At 66.4% G+C, this 10082-nt stretch overlaps 2 protein-coding genes across 3 annotated transcripts; both read right to left on the bottom strand.

The window, feature by feature from the left end:
- Window positions 1-933: 933 nt before the first annotated feature.
- Window positions 934-6505, bottom strand: LOC136304012 (beta-1,3-galactosyltransferase 2-like). 2 transcript variants are annotated; one of them, XM_066207684.1, is made up of 4 exons: window positions 6429-6505; window positions 5154-5331; window positions 2923-3429; window positions 967-2427 (listed from the first exon to the last, which is right to left on the bottom strand). In XM_066207684.1, exons 3-4 carry the CDS (start codon window positions 3417-3419, stop codon window positions 1923-1925), a joined length of 1002 nt encoding a protein of 333 aa, XP_066063781.1. In that variant the 5' UTR covers window positions 3420-3429; window positions 5154-5331; window positions 6429-6505; the 3' UTR covers window positions 967-1922. The 2 variants fall into 2 exon arrangements, with proteins under 2 accessions (XP_066063783.1, XP_066063781.1); XM_066207686.1 differs by lacking the exons at window positions 5154-5331; window positions 6429-6505 and having other exon boundaries at window positions 934-2427; window positions 2923-3640.
- On the bottom strand, window positions 6105-9796 carry QTRT1 (queuine tRNA-ribosyltransferase catalytic subunit 1). Its single transcript, XM_066207710.1, has 10 exons — window positions 9506-9796; window positions 9243-9311; window positions 8794-8932; window positions 8643-8721; window positions 7863-7978; window positions 6967-7105; window positions 6805-6880; window positions 6602-6711; window positions 6429-6513; window positions 6105-6339 (listed from the first exon to the last, which is right to left on the bottom strand). Exons 1-10 carry the CDS (start codon window positions 9794-9796, stop codon window positions 6187-6189), a joined length of 1257 nt encoding a protein of 418 aa, XP_066063807.1. The 3' UTR covers window positions 6105-6186.
- Window positions 9797-10082: the final 286 nt, after the last annotated feature.

Below are 10082 nucleotides of genomic sequence, written 5' to 3'. Positions count from 1 at the left end.
GCCTTCGGTGCTTTCAGTTTTCTTGGGGGAAAAGGGGTCAGGGGGGTGGGGGGAGGCGGAGGAGATGAAGAAACCCCAAAATTTGGGATGGTTCAGGCTCCTGATGCGTCGTGCTGCGCCTCCAAACCCCCACGCTGGGAGGATTCTCGCAAAAACCCCAAAATTGTGAGTACTTATCCCTTAAATCCCTTAAGTTTGGAATACTGGGGCCGAACTGGGGCTGACCTGAGCTGTACCGGGCCTGAACTGGGCTCAAACTGGGGCCAAACTGGGCTCAAACTGGGGCCGAACTGGGGCTGACCTGAGCTGTACTGGGCCTGAACTGGGCTCAAACTGGGGCCGAACTGGGCTCAGACTGGGGCTGAACTGGAGTCAGACTGGGGCTGAACTGGGCTCAAACTGGGGCCGAACTGGGGCTGACCTGAGCTGTACTGGGCCTGAACTGGGCTCAAATTGGGGCCGAACTTGAGTTGAACTGGGCTCAAATTGGGGCCGAACTGGGAGCACTGTGGGGTTGAACTGGGGCCTCGTGGCTCCTTTGGATGAACCTTGTGCTGGTGGTTCCGGATCGTTCCATGCCAGACCCGGACCCTGGGAAACACCGGGAATGGCACCTGGAGGGGGGGCATGGCCCCTCAAACACCGGGAACAGCACCTGGAGCAGGGCACGGCCCCTGGAAAACACCTGGAATGGCATCTGGAATGTGACACATCCTGGAAAACACCGGGAACAGCACCTGGAGTGGGGCACGGCCCCTCAAACACCGGGAACAGCCCCTGGAATGCGACACATCCTGGAAAACACCGGGAACAGCACCTGGAGTGGGGCACGGCCCCTCAAACACCGGGAACAGCCCCTGGAATGCGACACATCCCGGCAAACACCAGAAACTCCGCCCAGAGCGAGGCACATTCCGGCTCCGGGGCCCTTTCCCGACCGGATCCGCTGGATTGGCAGCAGCAGCACAGAGGAGGCTCCAGCCCTTTTATTACAAACATTGGATATAACTTAACACGACGCGGCGGATCCCGGCGGATCCCGGCCCTGATCCATCCTGGATGAACAAATGGATGCGGCTGCTCCGGCACCGGATCCGGTGGCTCAGAGGGACGGGAACGTCCACGGGGGGACCCTGAGGTGCAGCAGCTGCTCCAGAGCCGGGGCCGGGCACGGGCAGTGGGTCCCGGTGACACCGGGGGATCCCAGTGACAGTGGAAGGTGACACCAGGAGATCACAGTGACAGTCAGTGGAAGATGACACTGGGAGATCCCAGTAACACCAGTGGGTCCCAGTGACACCAGGAGGTCCCAGTTACAGGCAGTGGATCCCAGTGACAGGCAGTGGCAGGTGACACCGGCAGGTGGCACCGGCAGACCCCAGTGACACCAGGGGATCCCAGTAACAGTCAGTGGCAGGTGACACCGGCAGGTCCCAGTGACAGCGGAAAGTGACACCGGCAGGTGACACTGGCAGATCTCAGTGACACCAGTGGATCCCAGTGACAGTCAGTGGCAGGTGACACCATCAGATGACGTCGGCAGACCCCAGTGACAGCAGAAGGTGACACCAGCGGACCCCAGTGACAGCAGTGGATCCCAGTGATGCTGGGAGGTCCCAGTGACAGTCAGTTGAAGGTGACACCAGTGGATCCCAGTGACAGGCAGTGGCAGGTGACACCGTCAGGTGACACCGGCCGACCCCAGTGACACCGGAGGATCCCAGTGACACCAGTGGATCCCAGTGACAGGCAGCGGCAGGTGACACCGTCAGGTGACACCGGCCGACCCCAGTGACACCGGAGGATCCCAGTGACACCAGTGGATCCCAGTGACACCAGTGGATCCCAGTGACACCGCCAGGTCTCAGTGACAGTCAGTGACACCATCATGTGCCACCGCCAGCCCCCAGCGTGTCCCCGCCCTAGGGACACTTGACGGGCGCGTCCCGGAAGTGCGGCCACACCCTGAGCAGCGCCTGCGGGCCGTAGTGATGCACCATCACCACCCGCGAGAAGCGGCACTTGTCGTATTCCAGCCGGTACATGCTGAACGCCCCGGGCGGGGGCTTGGTCACGGCCACCCCCAGGGCGCGCAGGCAGATCCCCACGAAGGCGTCCTCCATGTTGATGAGGGGCAGCGTCTGCGCCACCCCAAACACCCTGAGCGCCAGATCCCCCGACATGACGTAGCCCGGCCCGCCGCAGTAGGGCGGGTACGTGTCGTTGGGGTAAACCTCGCGCGGCACGAACCACTTGTAGGCCCGGTTCCTCAGCGGGCCCGTGCGCCAGTACACGTAGCCCGTGAGGAAATCCCTCCTGGCAGGCCGCAGCAGCCGCCGCCACAGGAAGTCCAGGTTGAGGAAGACGTCGCTGTCGGCCTTCATCACGTAGCTGGCGTTGGGGCAGAAGCGGCTCACCCACTCCAGCCTGTCGGGAACAAAAGGAACGACGCTCGCCCGTCAGGTGGAAAGGGAAAAACGGGGCGGGTTGTTTTGGGATCTCGGCCCAGATGGGTTTTGGGGTTTGGTCAAGGGTTGGGGGACGAGAGGAGCACCCCTGCGACCCCGGTGGTCAATTTAGAAATCTATCGATTTGTCCTCATTCCTGGAAAGAACGTGGTTTTTGCAAATCATCAGTCTTTGTTCGTCTTACAAGCCCTGAGAAAACTAAGAAGGTTGAAAAACCAGAGCGACACCAACCCCGTCTGCAGAATTCAAAGACAACCAAGAAAGGCCGAAACACCAGAACAGCACCAGAAAACTAAACCTAAAAACAACCAAGAGGGGCCGAAGAAACGAAATAAAACTAAAAACCTAAAGCAACCAAGAAGGGTGAGAAACCAGATCAGCACCAACCCCGTCAGCAGAAAACGAAAACCAAAAAACAGCCAAAGGGGGGCCGAGAAACCCGACCGGCACCGACCCCATGAGCGTCTTGAGCGTCAGGTTGTTGTAGGTGTCCAGGAAGTCCTGCTGCAGCAGGTCCCCGTGCAGCTGGTCCTCCTCGCTCAGCACGGGCTCCAGCTCGGCGTGGAAGACGGGGTGCAGCCCCAGCAGGAAGAGGCGCAGCACGCTCAGCCCCGGCACGGCGCTCTCGTTGCCCCAGGTGCGCCTGACGGCGTCCCTGGCCGCCAGGTCGGCGGGGGACGAGGCCACCAGCAGCACCAGGAACGGCGTTTCCCCGCGGCATTTCTCGGGGTGGTTCAGCAGGAAGCGGTAGGGGTGAGGGTAGGGGGGCTGCAGAGGGTGCCGGGTGGGCCGCCCTGGGGTCGCCGTGGCGTTGGGGGGCCGCGGGCCGGGCTCGGGGGGCGCGGCGGTGCCAGCCGGGGGCACGGGGGGCTGCCGGGAGAGCAGGGCCAGCAGGGCCAGCGCCGCGGCCGCCGGCAGCAGGAGCAGGCGGGAGACGGGCGGGAGCTTCATGGTGCTAGAGCTGTGGGGGGGGACACGGGGCTGGGCCGGGGACCGAGGGGGGCACCGGCAGGGGCTGGCGCCACGAGCCCGCCGGCACCACCGTCCTGCCGGCACCCAGATCCCACTGACAGCATCCCAATCCCACCCAGATCCCACTGACAGCATCCCAATCCCACCCGGATCCCACTGACAGCATCCCAATCCCACCCGGATCCCACTGACAGCATCCCAATCCCACCCGGATCCCACTGACAGCATCCCAATCCCACCCGGATCCCACTGACAGCATCCCAATCCCACCCAGATCCCACTGACACCACCGTCCTGCCGGCACGCAGATCCCACTGACAGCATCCCAATCCCACCCGGATCCAACTGACAGCACCGTCCTGCCGGCACCCAGATCCCACTGACAGCATCCCAATCCCACCCAGATCCCACTGACAGCATCCCAATCCCACCCAGATCCCACTGAGGGCACCCCAGTCCCACTCAGATCCCACTGACAGCACCCCAGTCCCACCCAGATCCCACTGACAGCACCCCAGTCCCACCCTGATCCCCTGGCTGGGTGCCCACCTGGGGCTTCCTGGGTGCGCCAGCCCCCCGGGCCCCACCCTCCTGCCCCCTCCCCAAATTCCCGGGCGCCCCTCCCCGTTCCGGGGTCCCCTGTCCCTCCCCTCCTTCTCAGGGATCCTCCCCCTCCCTCTCTGGAATCTCCCCCCCCCAAATCCCTGATAAGGCTCCGGACGTGATAAGGGCGGGAGGCACCACCGGGCGCCCTCCAGTTCCACCAGTCTGACCAGTTTGGGGGTCTCGGGGGGGTCGTGGGGCTGATCCCGGTTCATCCCAGTTCACCCTGGGCTTTGCCACGCCGCCTTTCCCAGCTCCCCCCAGTTCACCCAGCGGTTGAACTTCAGCCCTTCCCAGTTCCCCCCAGTGGCTCCCAGTTAACCGCAGGTGCTGCTCCCAGTGTGTCCCAGTCACTCCCACTGTATCCCAGTCACTCCCAGTGTATCCCAGTCACTCCCAGTGTGTCCCAGTGGCTCCCAGTGTATCCCAGTGGCTCCCAGTGTATCCCAGTCACTCCCAGTTCCCCCCAGTGGCTCCCAGTTAACCGCAGGTGCTGCTCCCAGTCCCCCCAGCACTCGGGGGGGCCCAGAGTCCCTCCCTGTCACCTGGCCGCTCCCCAGGCAGGGTGAGACCAGGGGACAAAGGGACCAGGGGACAAAGGGACAAAGGGACCAGGGGACAAAGGGACCAGGGGACAAAGGTACCAGGGGACAAAGGGCACCCCGCTGCCGGGAACGCGGAGCAGCATCCCGGGAAACCTTCATCCCTGCCCCCTCGCCGGCACCTGGAATGCTCCCAGTGCCTCCCAGTGAACCCCAGTTCCTCCCAGTCATTCCTCGTGGTTCCCAGTCCTTCCCAGTGGCTCCCAGTGAATCCCAGGTGCTGCTCCCTGCTCTCCCGAGTGTGTCCCAGTATGTCCCAGTGGCTCCCAGTTGTCTCCCAGTAACTCCCAGTTGACTCCCAGGGTCTCCCAGTCACTCCCAGTGTGTCCCAGTGGCTCCCGGTTATGTCCCAGTCACTCCCAGTGTGTCCCAGTGATTCCCAGGTAACCCCAGGTGCTCCTCTCAGCCCTTCCCAGTAGCTCCCAGTTGTGTCCCAGTGGCTCCCAGTTCACTCCAGGTGCAGCTCCCAGCCCTTCCCGGTGTCTCCCAGTGTCTCCCAGTCACTCACAGTGATTCCCAGTGCTCCCAGTTCCCCTCCCGCGGTGGTTGTGTGGCCGCGGTGCCCGCGGGGACAGAAATGTGCGGGCACAGGTGACGCAGGTGCCACACCTGGCCCGGGCCACGCCCCCCCCGGGCCACACCCAAAATCCTCCTCAAACTTCCTGCTGCGGCCACGCAGCTGCCACCTGCAAAGTGTCACCGCCGGCCAGGTGACACCGGGGCCACCAAAGTGTCACCTCTGGCCAGGTGACACCATGACCACCACCGGCCAGGTGACACCGGGGCCACCAAAGTGTCACCACCGGCCAGGTGACACCGTGACCACCACTGGCCAGGTGACACCGGGGCCACCAAAGTGTCACCGCCGGCCAGGTGTCACCGGGGCCACCACCGGCCAGGTGACACCGGGGCCACCAAAGTGTCACCACCAGCCAGGTGACACCGTGACCACCACTGGCCAGGTGACACCGGGGCCACCAAAGTGTCACCGCCGGCCAGGTGTCACCGGGGCCACCACCGGGCAGGTGACAGGGACCCCCGGGCGGTGACACCAAGCAGGACCTGTCGCTGTCGCCTCTGGCCACACCCTGCCCGGGTGGGACAAAGGGACAAAGGTCACGGCGACAGCGGGGATGTCACTGCCGGGAATGAGCGCCGGGAACGTCCCCGGCAGGAATTCCCATCTGTCCCTCCCCGGTCACCGGTCACCGCCGCGCCTCGGGCGTGTCCCGGGCCTCCACTCGTTCCTGGGGCCCCGGAACGTGTCCCCGTCCCCAAAACGTGTCCCCAGCCCCATTTCCCACCCCCCAGCCCCACTCAGAACCGTCGGCGCCGTTTCCCTTCCGGATTGTTTTATTTCCCACCCCTTAAAAAAACCCCCGAAACCATTAAAAAAAATCCCACAAAAAAAAAATTGTATAAAAATACACTGGGGGGGGGGGGGGAATTGGGACTGGGGGGGCTCCCCTGGGAATGGGGCTGGGGGCTCCCCAGGAACTCGGGGGGCTCCCCCGGGACTGGGGGGGCTTTTGGGGCTCCCCTCAGTCCAGGGCGATCCCCACCGACTCCAGGGCCTCCCGCGCCCAGGCCGGGGCCCCCCCGCGCCCCCCGTACATGGCGCCCATGAATTCCCGCACGAACTCGGGGAAGCGCCGCTGCAGGATGCTCTCCCTCATGGAGCTCATCAGCTTCATCTGGGGAGGGGGGTCGGGAGTGTCACGGGGGGGCGCTGGGACCCCCCAAAGCCCCCCAAATTCCCCCCCAAACCCCCCCCAAAGCCCACCTGGTAGGCCAGGTTGTGCAGCGTGAGCAGGTGCAGCGCCGCCGTGTTGGAGCGCAGCAGCGCGTGCAGGTACGCCCGGGAATACCTGAGGGGAGGAGGGAGGACGGGGAGCTCGGGGGGGTCCAGCCCCACCCCGGAGCCCCCCCGCAGCCCCCCCGGAGCCCCCCACCCACCTCCGGCAGGCGGGGCAGCCGCAGTCGGCGTCGATGGGGCGGAAATCTTTGGCGAACCGACGATTTTTCAGCTGCAGCGACCCCCAGGGCACCAAAGCGGAGCCGAAGCGCTGCGGGGGGGGGGCGGGGGTGGGTTATGGGGGGTCTCCAAACCCTCCCCGGGCTTTGGGGGTCCCCAGATCCCCCCCCAGCCGCCCCCTTACCGCCGTGCGCGTGGGGAACACGCAGTCGAACATGTCGCAGCCCAGGGCCACGCAAACCACCAGGTCGGTGGCGTAGCTGGGGGAGAGTTGGGGGTGACTCCGGGGGTCTCCCCCAGCCCTGGGGGGGCTCGGGGGGGCTCGGGGGGACCCCCAAGGACTCACCCCACGCCCATGAGGTACCGGGGCTTGTCCCGGGGCAGCAGCTCCGCGCTGAGCTTCACCGTGCGCCAGAACTGCGCCTTGTCCTCGCCGCCGCTCAGGCCCCCGATGGCAAAGCCGGGCACGGCCCGCCGCGTCATGGCTGGGGGCCCCAACACCGTCCTGGCACCCCCAAAACCATCCCTGGGACCCCCAAAACCATCCTGGGACCCCCCAAAATCATCCCTGGGACCCCCAAAACCATCCTGGGACCCCCAAAACCATCCTGGGACCCCCAAAACCATCCTGGGACCCCCCAAAATCATCCCTGGGACCCCCAAACCATCCTGGGAGCCCCAAAACCATCCTGGGACCCCCAAAACCATCCTGGGAGCCCCCAAAATCATCCCTGGGATCCCCCAAAACCAGCCCTGGGACCCCAAAACCATCCTGGGAGCCCCAAAACCATCCCTGGGACCCCTCAAACCATCCCTGGGACCCCCAAAACCATTCCTGGGACCCCTCAAACCAGCCCTGGGACCCCCCAAAACCAGCCCTGGGACCCCAAAACCATCCTGGGACCCCCCAAAATCATCCCTGGGATCCCCCAAAACCATCCTGGGAGCCCCAAACCATCCCTGGAACCCCCAAAACCATCCCTGAGCCCCCCTGAGTAACCCTTGAACCCCCGATGGCAAAGCCGGGCACGGCCCGCCCCGTCATGGCTGGGGGCCCCAAAACCATCCTGGCACCCCCCAAATCATCCCTGAGCCCCCCTGAGTAACCCCTGAGCCTTCCACATCCCCCCTGAGCCCCCCGGGACCCCCCAGAGCCCCTCCCAAGCAGGGCTGAGGCAGAGGAAGATGAGGAAGGCGCGGGGCTGAGGGTGAGGATGGCGAGGGAGGCGAGGAAGGCCCCACCTCGGATGCAGCGGCGGCGCAGGGCGGGGTCCAGCCCCCCCTGGACGATGGCGAAGAGCAGCTGCTGCTGCGGGCGGGCGTGGGCGGCCAGGCAGCGGTCCAGCCACCGGATTGACCTGGGGTCACACAGGGGTCACACAGGGGTCAGGGGTCACACAGGGGTCACACAGGGGTCACACAGGGGTCACACAGGGGTCAGGGGGCGGTCGGGCAGCGGTCCAGCCACCGGATTGACCTGGGGTCACACAGGGGTCACACAGGGGTCAGGGGTCACACAGGGGTCAGGGGGCGGCCAGGCAGCGGTCCAGCCACCGGATTGACCTGGGGTCACACAGGGGTCACACAGGGGTCACACAGGGGTCAGGGGTCACACAGGGGTCAGGGGGCGGCCAGGCAGCGATCCAGCCACCGGATTGACCTGGGGTCACACAGGGGTCAGGGGTCACACAGGGGTCAGGGGGCGGCCAGGCAGCGGTCCAACCACTGGATTGACCTGGGGTCACACAGGGGTCAGGGGTCACACAGGGGTCACGGGGGCAGCCAGGCAGCGGTCCAGCCACCGGACTGAGCTGGGGTCACGGGTCACAGAAGGGTCAGGGGTCACACAGGGGTCACACAGGGGTCACGGGGGCAGCCAGGCAGCGGTCCAGCCACCGGACTGAGCTGGGGTCACGGGTCACAGAAGGGTCAGGGGTCCCACGGGGGTCCCACGGGGGTCCCACGGGGGTCAGGGTGACCTCGGGACGGTCTCAGGGGCGTCGGGGCTCCCGGGGGCCCCACCTGGCCATGGCCTCCTCCACTCGCGGCCCCGTCGTGGTGCTGCTCACGACGTCGTCCAGCTGCATCACGATATCGGCCCCTGGGGGGTCGCGGGGGGTCAGGGGGGCTCCCCCTGCTCCTCCCCACGCCCGGGGGTCTCTGGGGGCCTCACCCAGCGCGTTCTGGATCTCCATGGATCTCTCGGGGCTCAGCAGGACCCTGTCCCCGCCGTGGGGGGGCTGGAACAGGACCCCCTCCTCCGACACCTCGGCCAGCTCCAGCAGGGAAACCATCTGGAACCCGCCGCTGTCCTGGGGACCCCGAAACCCCCCGAGGGGTCAGGGGGGCCCGAAACCCCCCCCGACCCCAGGAGGGGCTCACAGCCCCCGATTCGGGGTCCTGGGGGGGTCAAAACCCCAAATTTGGGGTTCGGGGCGGTCATACTCCAAAATCTGGGGTCACAGGGGGGTCACCCGCCCCAAATCGGGATCCTGGGGGGGTCTAAACCCCAAATTTGGGGCTCGGGGGGGTCACAGGGGGGTCACCCGCCCCAAATCGGGGTCCCACCCCAAATGTGGGGTCCCTGGGGGGTCACCCCCTCAATTTGGGGTCCCCCCTCACCGTGAGCAGGTTGTGGGGCCAGTCCATGAAGCCGTGCAGCCCCCCGGAGCGCCGGACCAGCTCCGCGCCCTGCGGGGAGAACCGGGAGCTCGGCAACGGCACCGGGAGCACCGGGAGCGAACCGGCACCGAACCCGGGATAAACCGGCGGCACCGGGACCGAGCAAGGAACGGCCCGGGGAGCCGGGAACGGCGGGGCCACACACTGCCGGTGTTCCCAGTGCCCTCCCGGAGCCCCCCCGGAGCCCCCCCGGTGCCGCTCACCGGCCGCGTGCCCAGGTGGAAGGTGTTCCCCAGGCAGATGCGGCAGCCCAGCGCCGCCAGCTGCGAGGCCGTCAGCCCCTTGGCGGTGCCGCGGGTGCCCACGGGCATGAACACCGGGAGCGGCACGTCCCCGTGCGGCAGCCGCAGCTCCCCGGCCCGGGCCCGGCTCCGCCCGCACTCGGCCGCGATCCGCAGCACCGGACCCGCCGCGGGCGCCGCCATCTTGCAAGGGCACGTGACCGGAAAGGAGGCGGCGGAAGTGACGGTTACCGGGGTAACGCCGGGCGCCATGTTGGGCCTTGTTGGGGTCGGGGGAACGGCGGAGGCCGGAGGGGCCCAAACCCCCCCAAACTAATGACAAACCGCCCCAAACCCGGACGGGGCAGCGAGCCGAGCCGATCCCTGCTGGTGCCGCTCCCGTTCCGCCGTGAGCGAACACACGACTCTCGGCGGTCGCGGGAGGGGCGTGAAACAGCCTAAGAACCGCCCGGGGAGAGGGAACGGCCGATTAACGGCGGCTTTTCTCCGCGCCGAGGTTCCGGTCCCGGGCGGGCGGCTCGGGGCCGCCATTGGGCCG

The sequence above is a fragment of the Chamaea fasciata genome, unplaced genomic scaffold (genome assembly GCF_029207755.1).
Source record: "Chamaea fasciata isolate MVZ Bird 193981 ecotype frontalis unplaced genomic scaffold, bChaFas1.0.hap1 SCAF_46, whole genome shotgun sequence".
Taxonomy (NCBI): Eukaryota; Metazoa; Chordata; class Aves; order Passeriformes; family Sylviidae; genus Chamaea; species Chamaea fasciata.
The sequence above is the reverse complement of the archived record's forward strand: the minus strand, read 5'-3'. Positions and strand labels throughout refer to the sequence as shown.